The sequence below is a fragment of the Bubalus kerabau genome, chromosome 12 (assembly GCF_029407905.1).
Source record: "Bubalus kerabau isolate K-KA32 ecotype Philippines breed swamp buffalo chromosome 12, PCC_UOA_SB_1v2, whole genome shotgun sequence".
Lineage (NCBI taxonomy): Eukaryota > Metazoa > Chordata > Mammalia > Artiodactyla > Bovidae > Bubalus > Bubalus kerabau.
This window is the reverse complement of record NC_073635.1, coordinates 48,179,679-48,198,070: the sequence shown is the minus strand read 5'-3', so window position 1 is coordinate 48,198,070 and position 18,392 is coordinate 48,179,679. Positions and strand designations below refer to the sequence as shown.

Below are 18,392 nucleotides of genomic sequence, written 5' to 3'. Positions count from 1 at the left end.
GATGACTGAAGAGGTAAAATACATTCGTTCCTAAGGAAAATAATTTGTTTTGAACGGAAAATTATGAAGCACCTTTTTATATAAATTGAAAAAAATGTAAAACTTAGCAATAGTTGTAGGAGTAACATTGGCATTTGCTTGTTAGAATTCAAAAAATGCAATAATGCTATACTCCTCACCTAGGTGGAGATTATTTATCTAGTGATCACAGATATTTGAGAAAGACTTGCAAAGCTGTGTGTAAAAATTACATACTCATAATGAGTCCTTCAGTTTTCTACCACAGACTGTTTCATTTACCCAGACCATGGTTTTAGTTAAGATTTTTGGTTTGCTGAACAATCATAAATTCAAAGCAGCAAATCAAAATGTAAATGTGAAGTGCTACTTGGAACAGTACCAGAAAATGCCTTTGTATAGAAAGAAAGGATAAAAAATTTATTAAAAAGACATATAAAAGACATGGAAATTGGAGATATTTTAAGTAGAAGAAAAAAGCCTATGTTTTCCTATGGTAACTTACTGAAGAAATCATTAGGGTGACAATAATAAATTCACCAAGAAGGAGACATTTCTAGTGACAAAGGAATGCTTTAATGCTTACATTAAATTGCAACTATCTAGAAAGTTCACTTACTAGTACAGACTAAATTATGGGGTGGTATTATACTTACTTCTTAACACAGCATAAGGAATATAGTATTTCCTGAGAAGCAGTTGAATATTATGGTAAGAATATGGTTTGGAGCCAGAAAGATTTGGATTTCAATCCTGGCTTTGACACTTACTCATTGTGATCGTAGGTAATTATTCTTTCTAGGCCTACCTGTGTGTTGTTGGAAGCATTAAATGAGAGGATAAAGTCACAGTGTTTAGCAGAGTGACTAGAATATAGTAAAAGTGCTGAAAAATACTATTACCACTGCAGGAAATACAAGTATGAGTACTCTGTATTAAATGGCTCATAAAGATGAGATGTACTGCTTTGCTGCTGCTGCTGCTAAGTCGCTTCAGTCGTGGCCGACTCTGTGTGACCCCACAGACAGCACCCTACCAGGCTCCTCCGTCCCTGGGACTCTCCAGGCAAGAATACTGGAGTGGGTTGCCATTTCCTTCTCCAGATGTACTGCTTTAATTACCCTGAATTCTCTATTATTAAGCAATTTTGAAGAAAAGTTATTTTCTCTAGTGACATAAAGTTTACCTTAACAAATGTATGTGACTGCTTCCTGCAATAGGGAGAAAGAAGATATAGAAGATCTATTTACAGCTTTTAACAAGCAGGAATTTTGATTTAATTTAATCTATTTCATCTCATTTTCTTAAATTATTTCCATCAAAACTCTCTCCCAACTCCAAATAAACTAATAATCACCCCCTACCCTCTAAATACATTCCTTTGGAAGATGGAGAAAGAGTAACACGGGAGTTATATTTGTAGGATGATTTCTAGTGTCCTTGATTGGATCAGAAAAAGAAAATTCCTGCTGTAGCATTAATTCTTGCTGGTTGGAAATGCTTTCTAGAGAATTTATTATAACAAAATCACTGCACAGTGAAACAATCTGGGGATTTTAGAGAGTTCACTAAGTTGGGATGTAATTCATTAAGAATCTGGTTGCCGTTGACACATTAATGCCTTTGTCAGTAGAGAGGCTCAGTAAGGACAGTGTTAAACGGTGGTTCTCACAGCAGGGCTGAGAACCTTTCATCTATACCTCACTTTCCCAACAAAACTACGAAAGAAAAACTGCAGAAATGGATATATGAAGAGACAAAGAACTAAAATGCTGGAGACTACATATTTCATAAAATACTATTTTAAGAAGAGACTGAAAGGTAGTATTAAATTGAGAGATACAATTTAAAATTCTTGTTCATGACAGAAAGAAGAGAGGGCCAGAAACTTTTGACTTGGGGTACCTTTCAATACCTCTGGTACACCACGGTAGCAAATTCTCTTTTATCATGGATTTGTCTGAGTGGCTGATGTGAATAAATTTATTACAGTTTCTGAAAGCCACTGAAGAACATGATTATTGGACCTATGGAAGGCTATTACATTAAAGATTCTTTAGGGAAAAACCAGTCTATGAACATGTGAGTTTAATCATGAATGCAAAAAATAGGTCAACTGCTTTTAAGAATTCATTAAATATCAAGCTCTCACAGTGGATATTTCCTTCCTTTAAATAACAGGATGATAATACACAGTTATATAAAATTATATAGATAACATACATAAAATGAATGAAAACACAAAATTATAGGTCAATAATTGCTCTAAAAAGAGACAAAAATATAGTCAGTGTTTTTTTGTTTTTTCAAGTAAATTTTGCCATTTATTTACTTTCGGCTGTGCTGGGTCTTGTTGCTACATGAGGGCTTTCTCTAGTTGTGAGTGGGGGCTACACTCTAGTTGTTGTGTGTGGGCTTCTTATGGCGGTGGTTTCTTTTGTTGCAGAGCACAGGCTCTAGGTGCACGTGGGCTCAGTAGCTGTGGAATGGGCTTAGCTACCCCACAGAATGTGGGATCTTCCTGAACCAGGGAGTGGACTTGTGTTCTCTGCACTGGCAGGTGGATTCTTAACCACTTGAACCACCAAGAAAGTTCTAAAGCCAGTTTTTTGAAAGCTTTTGGAAACTGATAATTAAGGAAAAAATAAAACAGACTGTCCCTAAGGCATAAATCAATGAGAATATTGGGTAAAAGCCATCAAAAAGTACATAATTATAGTAATATTTACCCTTCACAACATTGTCTCTGCTGCTGCTGCTGCTGCTAAGTCGCTTCAGTCGTGTCCGACTCTGTGCGACCCCAGAGACGGCAGCCCACCAGGCTCCCCCGTCCCTGGGATTCTCCAGGCAAGAACACTGGAGTGGGTTGCCATTTCCTTCTCCAGTGCGTGAAAGTGAAAAGTGAAAGTGAAGTCGCTCAGTCGTGTCCGACTCTTAGCAACCCCATGGACTGCAGCCTACCGGGCTCCTCCGTCCATGGGATTTTCCAGGCAAGAGTACTGGAGTGGGTTGCCGTTAAATTCATTATAAATGGGGCTTGCCTGGTAGCTCAACTGGTAAAGAATCTGCCTACAATGCAGGAGATGCAGTTCAATTCTTGGGTTGGGAAGACCCCCAGAGAAGATATAGGCTACTCACTCTAGTATTCTTGGGCTTTCCTGGTGGCTCAGATGGTAAAGAATCCACCTGCAATGTGGGAGACCTGGGTTCGATCCCTGGGTTGGGAAGGTCCCCTGAGGGCATGGCAATCCACTCTAGTATTCTTGCCTGGAGAATCCCCATTGACAGAGGACCCTGGTGGGCTACAGCCCATGTGGTCGCAAGGAGTCAGAAATGACTGATTGACTAAGCATAGCACAGCATCAAACCATTCATTCACTCATTAAATATTTATTGAGCATCCACTATGAGTGAGGTGCTGTGTTAGGCACTGATGAAAATAGTAAGTAAATAGTCCCTCAAAGATCCTAGTTTAACAGAGGAGAAACTGTAAAGAAATTCCCCTAACGCCTCAGTTTTATCAACCCAAGTTTTTACAATCATAGTATTTTTCACAAAGGTGTTTCTCCATGTAAGGCCTCTACACAGGAGAGCTCAATAATTACTAGTCACCTGCATCCACAGACTAAGTGGGTAGCTCTATGGAAAATTGGTTTTCATATTGCAAGTTGCAACCTTTAGGAGGTTATGAAATCAGTTTTGACTACAACCAGCTAAAAGCAATAAAATAGAATGGTTAAAACACCAGCAGGGTGTGTTGTAAAGTATTGGTTAATGAAATGTTTGTTTCAGTACACAGAGAGGGCAAGTGGCTTTCTACTTTCCTAAATATAACCCCTCACTCCTCCCAAACACATCCGTAAGCACAGCCATCTGATGTGGAAAGAAAAAGAAATTGCTAGGAATTACAAAACTTAAACCATAAAAAATTTGCAGATGACAAATACCAAAGCAGAGCTAATCTAATCTAAAATGTGTGGGAGAGTCGCCTGTAGCAGATTGTGACTGCAGCAGTTTCCCAAAGAAGGTACCTAAAAAAGTTTTAAATGCAGAACACTGGTTTATTTAGAAGTAGGTATCATCTACAATTTTTACTCATGTTTCTTTAAATATGTGCTATTTAATTAACACTGTCTTTATGTTTTTCCCTAAGGCTTTATTTTCTGTAAGACTCTTTATTTTGTTATTTTTGTTTTTTTAAACAAATATTTATTTTGGTTGCCCTGGATCTTTGTTGCACCACGCAGGTCTTTCACCGTGGGGCACGGACTCTCTAGTTGTGGCGCATGGGCTCCAGTGCGCAAGGACCAGATAGCTGCGTGTGTGGGCTTAGTTGCTCCGTGGTATGTGGTACCTTAGTTCTCCAACCAGGGATCTAACACATGTCCCCCTTGAACTCTGAGGTGGATTCTTAACCACTGGATGACCAGGGAAGTTCCTTTTGTTTTGTTAATCTTAATTTTACTTATCAGAGTACTTTTCTAAAATGTAGTCTCTGGAAGTTTATTGTAATGAATACTTACATCATTAATTAATCATCCTAATGATATTATTGTGTCTTTCATTCAGCATTTAAAGAAGCATTTCCTTGATTCTAAAATATTGAAGAACATGATTGCACATAATCATACAATGTATGAATACAGCAAAATTTATAATTTTAACACATTAATCAAAAACTGTTTAATTATCTATTGTTGGGACATTTAAGACACTTCCAGTTTTTATGATAATAAATAATGCTGTGATATACACAAAAAACATAAAACCTTACTTGTTCTCAACAAGCACCTCATTGTTCCTTTAACTAAAATTACTTGATCAATTTTTTAAGGACTTTAACACAAATAACTGTATCATTCTCTAGAAGGGATGGTCCATTTTCTACCTGAATGAGATTTCCCATTTAAGGGGACCTCTGCCAACACTTTAAAAACAACAAACAGACCTATGGCAATTTGCATTTCTTTTCTTAGAGGCTGTCCATTACTTCTTTCCACCTTTTTATCTAAGAGGAAGATACATTCTCTTGATAAGAGATCTTTAAAAATTAAAGACACAGCTCCTTCTCATACATAACACAAATATTATTTATAAAGCTCAATATGATATATGGACTTCCGTGGCGGTCTAGTGGTTAACAATCTGCCTGCCAATGGAGGGGACACGGGTTCAATCCCTGGTCCAGGAAGATTCCACATGCTGTGGGGCAACTGTGCGCCAGAACTACTGAGCCCAACGCGGGACAATGGCCTCAGTTCGCCCCAACTAGAAGAAAGCCAGTGTGCAGCAACAGAGACCAAGCACAACCAAAATTAAATGAAAAAGAAAATCATTTTTTTAAAAAGCTGAATATAATGTAGACCTTATGCTTACAGAGCTTACATTCTGTGCTAATTTTAAAACAAAAGCTTGTATATGTACCTCTAATTTTTTCTGGTATTTTTCACATTCCAACTGACACTGTGTGAGATTTCTTGCAGTCTCCTCTTGTAGAAGTTGAGCACGCTCACTTTCAAAAGATTTTATTTTACTTTGATGGAGAAATTCTGTTACTTTGCTTTCTGCACTAAGTTGTAGTTCTCTGTACCTGAAAAAAGAAAACAATTATGAAACAATAAAGACATCTCAATTTATAGAAACATAAGCAGTACTTCTGCCTGTTTAATATCCCTATATTACTATTCAGTTAATAACTTTTATTTATTCAGCAAAGCTTTTGTAAATAATTTAGATGGTCATGTGTATGGAAATATGCTAAGTCCGGGGAAACAAAACATGTTGATTAAACTTCCTCTACTGCACCCTTTATTTTCATTCTTCCCATTCCAAAATAGTTATTACCTATTATTATTATTTTGCAAGATAAGACATTTAAAATAAAAATGGTAAGAACAAGGTTCAGTTATTACTTAAAATGACTTAATTTCCATATATTTCATAGGCTTTCTTAAATCTATAGCATTGTTTCCAACCTTGCTATTTCATTCTAAGTTTAAATAATATTAAATAGAGAAGAATGGCATGAAATATATGCATTAACTTGCAATTCCTGAGACATATATAAAATAAATTTTTAAGCTAGTAAATATATATTTGATTTGTATAAGAAAACATAATGTACAAATTACAAAGGTAAATATATAACAATAAGCAGTCTATTACAACACAGATAAGAAACATTCTCTTCATTCCATAGGTATAACTAGTAATAAAAACATTTCCATTTAAGATATAAATCACTGCATATTGTAGATCTGAAAATGCTTCAAGTTGACTGTGTTCTAACAGAAAGCAAAACAAAGACATAGTATGCTTTTTCAGGGAGTTATTATGAACCCGGTATAATGCTAGATGTTCCTAAAATTCGATTTTTTCAAATATTTATTGAGCTAGTCACCATGCCAGGCAAATATGTATACAGTGGAAGACAATTTTTTTCCCCCCTTTAAAGAACTTATTTTGGGGGAGTTCCCTCATGGTCTAGTGGTTAGGATTTGGCATTTTCATTGCCAGGGCCGGTCTTCAGTCCCTGGTCCAGGAACTGAGACCCTGGCTGGGGAACTGAGATCCCACAAGCTGCGTGCTGTGCCAAAAAAAAAAAAAAAAAAAGAACTTAGTTTTCTGGGGAAGAGATGCAAATAAATATGAAAATTCAATAGAACAAGATAAGCGCTTCAATAAGGTAAACCCTAGGTTTGATGTGTACATACAGGAAGAAGAATTAACTCAGTTTGTGTAGATGTGTGTTTGAGTACACAGCAGGAAGAAGTCCAAGGTGGAAGTGCTCTAGAAGTAGAAACAAGAGGACATGCAGGCCAGAGAAACAGAGAGTATAGTCTGTTTCATCCATGGCATCTCATTTAATCCCACAACTCCATTAGGTATTTTGCAGATGAGAAACCAGAGATTCAGAGATTAATTCATTTCTTCAAGAGGAAGAAGTTCCTGGTAGATTTCAGAGGGGGTCTCAAATCCAGCTATGTTTGACTCCACAGTAATGATCTTTCCACTATTACATAAGAACCTTAGCTGATATTTCTGAAGTCAGATAAACTTTCAAACGTGTTTTAAAGGAGGTCGCTTCACTTTTGTGACAACAACATTTAAAATATAATCAGAGAAGACAGGCATTAGATTCTTGCTACAGGTTACTTCACTCTTGGTACTCTTGAATCTTTCTTTATTTACAAGTATGTCACATTCAGAGTGGTGGAAGCTCCATTCAGGTCTATTGGTACACATCACTTAATACACACCAAGGCTTTAAGGTGACTGTCAGCTTGTGTGTTTAACTTTTTGGGAAGTCCAGGCATTAATTATGTATATATAAAAGAATAGCTAGGTCATGTGGTCACTCAGGTTTTAAGCTTTTTGAAGAGCTGCCAAACTGCTTTTCAGTGTGGTTGCACATTCTCACCAGCAATTACGAGGGTGGTAAATCCTCCATATTCTAATCAAAACTTATCATTGTCTCTTGGATTATAGCCATCATCATGGATATGAAGCAGTAAAACAATTACTTTAGTCAAAAATATTAATTAAACAATTTACTGACATGAAAATGCCCTGAATTCCCTGGGGTAAATTGTCTTATAAAATATAAATGTATAAAACATATGAAATCCATACCTATTTGTATGTTAAACTATGGGGCACACTAGACCTTATTATTGAAATAAATACTAAGTCATTTGGAATGTGATATTTATCTTTAAAAGAGTTTGTTCTGAAAAAATTAAAATGCACAGTTTGCCTTTTTACGATCCAGGACACTGTGAGTAATTCTGAGGCCAACTTCAAACAGGAAATGAAAGACTTAGCTTTTAGATTACACCTGCTCTTCTTATTCATTATGTGGCATTTCAAAGTTTCTTTTAGCACTATTAATCTTCCCATTTTACTACACAGTTAAGTAAAAATTTGAGGATGTTAAGTTTAATAAAATGACACTTACATGAACCAAATGCTAATTCTAAAGGACTCATCTATTCTCATGTTGTTTACACAGTAAAGGAAAATCTGGCTCAAATCATTATGCCTTTGTAATAATAGTTATTATTTTAACTTCAGTTGAACTGTGAAAACGCTTTAGAAACATCAGCGCTGCAAAGGCAGTTTCAGTGTGAGGAAGAGATGGCAACCAGGGTACAGGCTGACAATTCAGCTAACTTCCTCCTACTTGTTTTGCTAATATAACCTGTCACATTTTATGCTGTTGACTCAGATGTCTCATCTTCTCCTCTTAATGTGAAACTTTTACTTGAATGAAGGCAATATTATTCATATGTTCGCAAGTTTATGTTTGACATTCTAATTCAGCATAGTAACCTTAAGAGGTCACATTTCTTACAAAGTTTATCAGCATCTCCAGCTACAGTCATCCCAGGTCCCTGGTTTGACTAGATGAGTCTTTACATTAGCTGGGTTTTTAGTTTGCATAAGACTTACTCATAAATCACACACTACTTTAAAAATAGTACTATAAAGACCTAGAATGAACAGTTTGCTCTTAAGGAATAGTCACTGCAACAGACTTTAAGCTGGACAAACAAGGAGAATTTCACCTGTGAAAAGGTGAAAATGAGCAATTAGGAAACAACAGAGTTAACCCATAAGAAATGCTCTCAGCTACAGTGAATAAACTTCAAGCAGCATTGCATATTCTGCAATGCTGAGAAATAACTGCAGGAGAGACATCAACATAGAATTCTGTTCTCAGAAACAGGAGAGCTCATTTGAACAAAAGCACTAGATATAATACTAACAGATCTGCATAACAATATTTACATCAGCAGTCTTTACATATATACTATGGTGAAAGTTTGCTCATTATACTCTGATGTATTAAGCCAAGCAATGTATGTTTACTCCCATCTCTATCAACAAGGTTATCATGGGTAAGAAGGTCAAAAGTGAAAATGTTAGTCACTCGGTCGTGTCCAACTCTGCTCTCTGTCCATGGAATTCTCCAGGCAAGAATACTGGAGTGGGTAGCCGTTCCCTTCTCCAGGGGATTTTCCTGATCCAGGGATCAAACCCAGTCTTCCACATGGCAGGCAGATTCTTTACCGTCTGAGCCGCCAGGGAGGCCCAAGAAAGTCAAAGACTGCTATAATTATTAATCTAGTTTTTACTCCAATGAGTAACAGCAGCTGATCTTTGAATTTTTATCCACATAATGTTCATGGCTTCCCAAATATTAAAAGTGGATGTGGGACTTCTCTGGCAGTCAGTGGTTAAGACTTCATGCTTCCAATGCGGGGGCATCGGTTTGATCCCTGGTCAGGGAACTAAGATCTCACATATCCAGTGGTAAGGTTCCTGTAGTTACCAGGACCGATGGGTGGTCCTTCCATTAGGAAATCCTGAGAGCTGGTCCAATTTAGAAGTAAGGCAGTGAAGCAGCTGAGGCAAGGCACATATAAGGAAGACTGGTAAAAGAAGCTAAGCAAAGTCATAGGATTTCCAGTTATAGGCAAGTGTTCAGGGAGGGATTTTTAGTAGCTGGGCATCAGTTAGATCAAGTTTTGAGAGGAACTCTGGGTCAATACAGAGAAAATACTGGTGGGGTTTATAAGAATATATGGGATCATCGCAGCACTGTTTATAATAGCCAGGACATGGAAGCAACCTAGATGTTCATCAGCAGATGAATGGATAAGAAAGCTATGGTACATACACACAATGAAGTATTACTCAGCCATTAAAAAGAATACATTCGAATCAGTTCTAATGAGGCGGATGAAACTGGAGCCTATTATACAGAGTGAAGTGAGCCAGAAAGAAAAACACCAATACAGTATACTAACGCATATATATGGAATTTAGAAAGATGGTAACAACAACCCTGTGTACGAGACAGCGAAAGAGACACTGATGTATAGAACAGTCTTATGGACTCTGTGGGAGAGGGAGAGGGTGGGAAGATTTGGGAGAATGGCATTGAAACATGTAAAATATCATGTATGAAACGAGTTGCCAGTCCAGGTTCGATGCAGGATACTGGATGCTTGGGGCTGGTGCACTGGGACGACCCAGAGGGATGGTATGGGGAGGGAGGAGGGAGGAGGGTTCAGGGTGGGGAACACATGTATACATGTGGCGGATTCATTTTGATATTTGGCAAAACTAATACAATTATGTAAAGTTTAAAAATAAAAAAAAATTAAAAAAAAAAGAAAAAAAGAATATATGGGAGCAGGAAGTCATGGTTGAACCACTAAATCCTCTGTGTGGGGAGGAGAAATTAATTCTAAACTCCACAAGCAAATGGAGCACAGACTGCTGATGAACTTTCTACGTGTGAAAAAAACAAAAATAAAACCAAAAAAGAAAAGTGCTCAGAAACAGAGATGGGCCTGAAACTTCAGATAGGGATTACACTGTGGGAAACTGGATTAGACAGGGACAGAAGCTGTCATCTCTGATAACTGAGAATCAATTTTGTTTACATGGGTGGGACATCAATCTCATTTTACTCTGGTGTTTCAGGCCCCTCCTTCTTACTCTGTTCAGTTTCCTTTGAAGTATTCATTTTGGTTGAGCTGATTAACATTTTGGTTGAGCTGATTAACTAATCTGTACCTTTACTTTCTGTGCCTGCTATGGGGATAAAACTCATTTTCATTCTGTTTAGAGAAAATTTTGGTTGTGCTTCTAGACCTGTTCTACTTGTATTACTAGCCCTGAACCACATGCTGAAAATGCTCTGGATGAGTCACTGACAGTTAACCAAACCTTCCGAATCATTCTGCTAATTAAGAATTGAGGAAAAACACACACACACAAACCTGTTCGTTTGGATTTTCTGCTTCTATGAACTGAGAAAAAGCTAATTATCTTAGGTTAAAGATACTAAACCACTGATTTTTCAATTATCCCTAAAGGTTTTCTTGCTCTCAATAGTATATATCTGTATATCTATATTTATATATCTGTATCTAATCTTGTATTAAGTAGTATTATTTGTTGTTGGTGTTCAGTCACTAAGTATTGTCTGACTCTTTGTCACCCTGTGGACTGCAGCATGCCAAGCTTGCTGTGCTTCACTATCTCCCAGAGTCTGTGCAAACTCATGCCCACTGAGTCACTGATGCCATCCAACCATCTTGTCCTCTGATGCCCCCTTCTCCTCCTGCTCTCAATCTTTCCCAGCATCAGGGTCTTTTCCAATTAGTTGGCTCTTCATATCAGGTGAGCAAAGTATTGGAGCTTCAGCATCAGTCCTTCCAAGGATATGCATTTAAATATGTAGTATTATATCAATTACATACTTAAAACATGAGTATGGAGTAAGCTTTTTATTTTCTCTTTCAAATAGGCTGTTTTATATAGGGTTAACTTTCTGTTAACCAGAATATTTCCTTTTGTGTGTGTGTGAGTGTGTGTGTAGGTGTGGGCAGGCCACATGGCATGCAGGATCTTAGTTCCCTGACCAGGGATTGAACCTATGCCCCTGCAATGGAAGCATGGAGTTTTAACCACTGGACCACCAGGGAAGTCCCAACCAGAATATTTCATTCCACAACATCTAATTCATTTAAAAATACTTATTGTGTATCTAAGTGTGCCAGGTTCTATTAGGACACCAGAGAAGCACAAATTGCACTACTACTCTAAGGAACTCACATTATAATGATGTGAGGAAGGCAAACAAATGTAAAGTGATATGGTAATAAATTATAATGATAGAGTAAGGGAAATATGGAGATGTCAGCGATGGTGTTATTTTAAAGGGGTTGCACAGAGAAGGTGGTATTTGATCAAAGGCATGTGTATCCGAGTTTACCAACACCTGTATTTCAGAACTAAAGTAAGTGATTAATAAAAAATATATATACTGGCCATGCATCATATTCAAGACTTTAAAAGAATAAAGAGTTTTTGTTTTTAAAGAAGAGATACAATGTCAAACATATGAAGTCCTTCACAATGGTTTGAAACTTGGTATCTTAAACCAGTAGTTAAAATTACCGACTCAAAGCATACTAATGGATTTCCTAGATAGTCTCACTATACAAATTGTAAATAAAACAAAGAGAATTAAATTTTTAACAAATGCACCAGTGACATCAGGATAAGTGCTACTACTTCACAGGGCTGGGAACAGACACTTATGTAAACGAACAATTTGATCACTGTTTAAGTAATACTTTGGATTTACTTTTATTCTGAGGTAATCTATAAGCCACATGAGAAATGTCTTCTTACCACTTATTCAAAATGGCTTTACAATTTTTGTGTTGATTATACAAATAATAGATTTATCATAGAATTTTAGCAAATATGGAAAACAGAAAAAAATGTCAATCATAAGCTTATGATGATAACTACTGTTTATATTTCCATATAGATCTTTCTTCTCTGCACAAGTAAATATTTTCAAGGTTTTAATTTTTAAATTTTTTTTTTTATTGAAGGATAATTGCTTTATAGAATTTTGTTGTTTGCTGTCAAACCTCAACATGAATCAGCCATCTGCTAAGTCACTTCAGTCGTGTTCGACTCTGTGCGACCCCAAAGACGGCAGCCCACCAGGCTCCCCCGTCCCTGGGATTCTCCAGGCAAGAACACTGGAGTGGGTTGCCATTTCCTTCTCCAATGCATGAAAGTGAAAAGTGAAAGTGAAGTCGCTTTGTCGTGTCTGACTCTTCGCGACCCCATGGACTGCAGCCTACCAGGCTCTTCCGTCCATGGGATTTTCCAGGCAAGAGTACTGGAATGGGGTGCCATTGCCTTCTCTGGAATCAGCCATAGGTATACATATATCCCCTCCCTTTTGAAACTCCGTCCCATCTCCCTCCCCATTCCACCCCTCTAGGTTGATACAGAGCCCCTGTTTGAGTTTCCTGATCCATACAGCAAATTCCCATTGGCTATCTATTTTACATATGTTAATATAAGTTTCCATGTGACTCTTTGCATACGTCTCACCCTCTCCTCCAATCTCCCCATGCTCATAAGTCTATTCTCTATGTCTGTTTCTCCATGGCTGCCCTGTAAATGAGTTCTTCAGTACCATTCATCCAGATTCCGTATTTTTGTGTTAGAATACGATATTTATCTTTCTAACTCATGTCACTCTGTATGGCTCTAGGTTTATCCACCTCATCAGAACTGACACAAATGTGTTCCTTTTTATGGCTGAGTAATATTCCATTGTGTATATGTACCACTACTTCGTTACCCATACATCTGCCAATGGACATCTAGGTTGCTTCCATGTTCTAGCTATTGTAAAGAGTGCTGCAACAAACAATGGGATACATGTATCTTTTCCAATTTTGGTTTCCTCAGGGTATATGCCTAGGAGTTGGATTGCTGGTTCATATGGTGGGTTTATTCCTAGTTTTTTTTAAAAGAATCTCCATACTGTCTTTCATAGTGGCTGTATCAATTTACATTCCCACCAACAGTGTAAGAGCAGTCCCTTTTCTCTACGCCATCTCCAGCATTTATTGTTTGTAGACTTTTTGATGATGGCCATTCTGACTGGTGTGAGGTGATATTTCATTGTACTTTTGATTTGCATTTCTCTAATAATGAGCGATGTTGAGCATCTTTTCATATGTTTGTTAGCCATCTGTATGTCTTCTTTAGAGAAATGTCTGTTTAGGGATTTTTCTCACTTTTTGATTGGGTTGTTTGTTTTTCTGGCATTGAGTTGTATGAGCTGCTTGTATATTTTGGAAATTAATCCTTTGTCAGTTATTTCATTTGCTATTATTTCTCCCATTCTAAGGGTTGTCTTTTCAACTTGCTTATAGTTTCCTTTGCTGTGCAAAAGCTTTTAAGTTTAATCAGGTCCCACTTGCTTACTTTTGTTTTTATTCCTGTTACTCTAGGAGATGGGTCATAGAGGATCTTGCTTTGATTTATGTCAGAGTGTTTTGCCTATGTTGTCCTCTGAGAGGTCTATAGTTTCTGGTGTTACATTTAGGTCTTTAATGCATCTTGAGTTTATCTTTGTGTATGCTGTGAGGAAGTGTTCTAATTTCATTCTTCTGCATGTAGCTGTCCAGTTTTCCCAGCACCATTTATTGAAGAGGCTGTCTTTGCCCTATTGTATATTTGTGCCTCCTTTGTCAAAATTAAGGTATCTGTAAGTGCATGGGTTTATTTCTGGGCTTTCTATCTTGTTCCATTGGTCTATACCAGGACCATACTGTCTTGATTACTGTAGCTTTGTAGTATAATCTGAAATCAGGAAGGTTGATTCTTCCAGCTCCATTCTTCTTTCTTAAGACTACTTTGGCTATTCGGGCCTTTTGTGTTTCCATATGAATTGTGAAATTTTTTGTTCTAGTTCTGTGAAAAATGCCATTGGTAACTTGATAGGGATTGCACTGAATCTGAATACTGTGTTTGGTAGTATAGTCATTTTCACAATATTGTTGTGAAAATGCCAGAAAAACAAACAACCCAATCTAAAAGTGGGAAAAAAACCTAAACAGACATTTCTCCATTGTTCCTACCCAGGAACATGGAATATCTCTCCATCTATTTATGGCATCTTTGATTTCTTTCATTAGTGTCTTATAATTTTCTGTGTACAGTTCTTTTGTATCCTTAGTTAAGTTTATTCCTAGATATTTAATTCTTTTTGCTGCAATGGTGAATGGGATTGATTCCTTAATTTCTCTTTCTCATTTTTCATTGTGGGTATATACAAATGCAAGTGATTTCTGTGTATTGATTTTGTATCCTGCAACACTGCTAAATTCACTGATTAGCTCTACTGATTTTTTGATACTATCTTTAGGGGTTTCTATGTACAGTATTGTGTCATCTGCAAATAGCAAGAGCTGTACTTCTTCTTTTCCGACCTGAATTCTTTCTTCTCTGACTGCTATAGCTAGGACTTCCAAAACTATGTTGAATAATAGTGGTGAAACTGGACATCCTTGTCTTGTTCCTGATCTTACGGGAAATGCTTTCAGTTTTTCATCATTGAGAATAATGTTTGCTGTAGTCTTATCATATATGGCTTTTACTATGTTGAGGTAGGCTATGCCCAGTTTTTGAAGAGTTTTCATCATAAATGGGTGCTGAATTTTGTCAAAGGCTTTTACTGCATCTACTGAGATTATCATATGGTTTTTGTCTTTCAATTTATTAACATGGTGTATAACATTGATTGATTTGTGTATATTGAAGAATCCTTGCATTTCTGGAATAAACCTAACTTGATCATGGTGTATGAGCTTTTTGATGTGTTCCTGAATTCTGTTTGCTAAAATTTTGTTAAGGATTTTTGCATTTATGTTCATCAGTGATATTGGCCTGTAGTTTTCTTTTTCTGTGTTGTCTTTGGTTTTGGTATCAGGGTGATGGCAACCTATTAGAATGAGTTTGGATGTATTCCTTCATCTGCAATTTTTTGAAAGAGTTTTAGGATAGGCATTAGCTCTTCTCTAAATGTTTGATAAAATTCTTCTGTGAAGTCATCTGGTCCTGGGCTTTTGTTTTTTTCTGAGATTTTTGATCACAGCTTCAATTTCACTGCTTGTAATTGGGTTGTTCATAATTTCTATTTCTTATTGGTTCAGTCTTGGAAGATTGAACTTTTCTAAGAATCTCTCCATTTCTTCAGGTTATCCACTTTATTTCCATATAACTGTTCAGAAAAGTCTCTTAAATTCCTCTGCACTTCTGCATTGTCTTTTGTAACCTCTCCTTTTTATTTCTAATTTTGTTAATTTGATTCTTCTCTCTTTTTTTCTTGATGAATCTGGCTAAAGGTTTGTCAATTTTGCTTATCTTCTCAAAGAACCAGCTTTTCGTTTTATTAATCTTTACTATTGTTTCCTTCATTTCTTTATTTCTGTTTGGATCTTTATGATTTCTTTCCTTCTACTAATTTGGGGGTTTTTTGTTCTTCTTTTTCCAGTTGTTTTAGGGGCAACGTTAGATTGTCTATTTGATGTTTTCTTGTTTCTTGAGGTAGGACTGTACTGCTATAAACTTCCCTCTTATAATTGCTTTTGCTGCATCCCATAGGTTTTGAGTTGTTGTGTTTTCATTGTCATTTGTTTCTAAAAATTTTTTTATTTCTTCAGTAACTGGTTGGTTATTTAGAAACGTGTTGTTTAATCTTCATGTGCTTGTGTTTCTTACAGTTTTTTTCTTGCAATTGATATCTAGTCTCATGGCGTTGTGGTCGGAGAAGATGCTTGATACGATTTCAATTTTCTTAAATTTACTGAGGTTTGATATATGACCCAAGAATTGGTCTATTCTGGAGAATGTTCCATGTGCGCTTGAGAAGAAGGTGCATTCTTCTGCATTTGGATGGAGTGTCCTGAAGATAATGATGAGACCCATCTCATCTAATGTATCATTTAAGATTTGTGTTTCCTTATTAACTTTCTGTTTTGATTATCTGTCCATTGGTGTGAGTGGGTGTTAGTCTCCGACTATTATTGTGTTATGTCAATTTCTCCTTTTATGTCTGTTAGTGTTTGTCTTATGTGTTGAGGTGCTCCTATGTTGGGTGCATAGATATTTACAATCATTATGTCTTCCTCTTGAATTGATCCCTTGATGATTATCTACTGTCCTTCCTTATCGCTTGTAATCTTTATTTTAAGGTCTATTTTGTCTGATATGAGGGTTGCTATTCCAGCTTTCTTTTGCTTCCCATTTGCATGGAATATATTTTTCCATCCTCTCACTTTCAGTCTATATGTGTCTTGAGGTCTGAAGTGGGTTTCTTGTAGACAGCATATATATAGGTCTTGTTTTTGTATCCATTCAGCCAGTCTATCTTTTTGTTTTAGCATTTATCCATTTACATTTAAAGTAATTACTGATATATATGTTCCTATTGTCATTTTAATTGTTTGGGGTTGATTTTCTAGATCATTTTTCTTCTCTTGTATTTCTTGACTACATAAGTCCCTTTAACATTTGTTGTAAAGCTGGTTTGGTGGTACTGAATTCTCTTAACTTTTGCTTGTCTTAAAAGCTTTTTATTTCTCCATCAAATTTGAATGAGATCCTTGCTGGGTACAGTAATCTTGGTTGTAGGTTTTTCCCTTTCTGTACTTTAAATATACCTTGCCATTCCCTTCTGGCCTGCAGAGTTTCTGCTGAAAGATCAGCTGTTAAGCATATGGGGCTTCCCATGTATGTTACTTGTTGCTTTTCCCTTGCTGCTCTTAAGTCTTTCTTTGTGTTTAGTCTGTTAGTTTGATTAGTGTGTCTTGGTGTGTTTCTCCTTGGGATTATCCTGCATGGGACTCTTTATGCCTCTTGGACTTGACTATTTCCTTTTCCATGTTGGGGAAATTTTCAACTATAATCTCTTCAAAAACTTTCTCATACCCTTTCTTTTTCTCTTCTTCTTGGACTTCTTCGTCCCAGAGGTCTCTGAGACTATCTTCAGTTCTTTTCATTCTTTTTACTTTATTCTGCTCTTCATAAGCTATTTCCATCACTTTATCTTTCAGCTCACTGATTCATTCTTCTGCTTCAGATATTCTGCTATTGATTCCTTCTAGAGTATTTTTAATTCCAGTAATTGTGTTGTTTATCTCTGTATGTTTATTCTTTAATTCTTCTAGATCTTTGTTAATTGATTCTTGCATTTTCTCCATTTTGTTTTCAAGGTTTTTGATCATCTTTACTATCATTATTCTGAATTCTTTTCAGGTGGTTTGCCTATTTCCTCTTCATTTATTTGGACTTCTGTGTTTCTAGTTTGTTTCTTCATTTGTGTAGTATTTCTCTGCCTTTTCATTATTTTTTTAACTTACTGTGTTTGAGGTCTCCTTTTCCCAGGCTTCAAAGTTGAATTCTTTCTTCCTTTTGGTTTCTGTCCTCCTAAGGTTGGTCCAGTGGTTTGTGTAAGCTTCATACAGGGTGAGATTTTTGTGCTTTTTGTTTGTTTTTCCTCTGATGGGCAAGGCTGAGTGAGGTGATAATACTGTCTGCTGATGATTGGGTTTGTATTTTTGTTTTGCTTGTTGTTTAGATGAGGTGTCCTGCACAGGGTGCTACTAGTGGTTGGGTGATGCTGGATCTTGTATTCAGGTGGTCTCCATTGTGTGAGTTCTCACTATTGGAAACTCCCTAGGGTTAGTTCTCTGGTAGTCTAGGGTTTTGGAATCAGGCTCCCACTCTAAAGGCTCAGGGCTTGATCTCTGGTCAGGAACGAAGATTCCACAAATGGTTTGTTATGGTGTTAAGTGAGATTAAAACAAATATCCAAAAATGAGAAACCAAAGATGAACCCCAAACTAATGGCAGTTAAAAAATCAGGCAAATAATAATTAAAATAATGTAATATACACATATACATATATACCCATGAGCAAAGTCAAAAAAGTCCAACAAAAATAAATTACAGCAGATTAACCTGGTGAATAAAG

At 36.6% G+C, this 18,392-nt stretch overlaps 1 protein-coding gene across 3 annotated transcripts in view; it reads right to left on the bottom strand.

The window, feature by feature from the left end:
• Positions 1 to 18,392, bottom strand: part of PIBF1 (progesterone immunomodulatory binding factor 1) — a 231,449-nt gene that overhangs the window by 99,685 nt on the left and 113,372 nt on the right. For all 3 annotated transcript variants that reach the window (XM_055542632.1, XM_055542633.1, XM_055542634.1), the window contains exon 11: positions 5,443 to 5,608. In XM_055542632.1, coding sequence (XP_055398607.1) covers positions 5,443 to 5,608 — 166 coding nt within the window. The remainder of the gene's footprint in view (positions 1 to 5,442; positions 5,609 to 18,392) is intronic.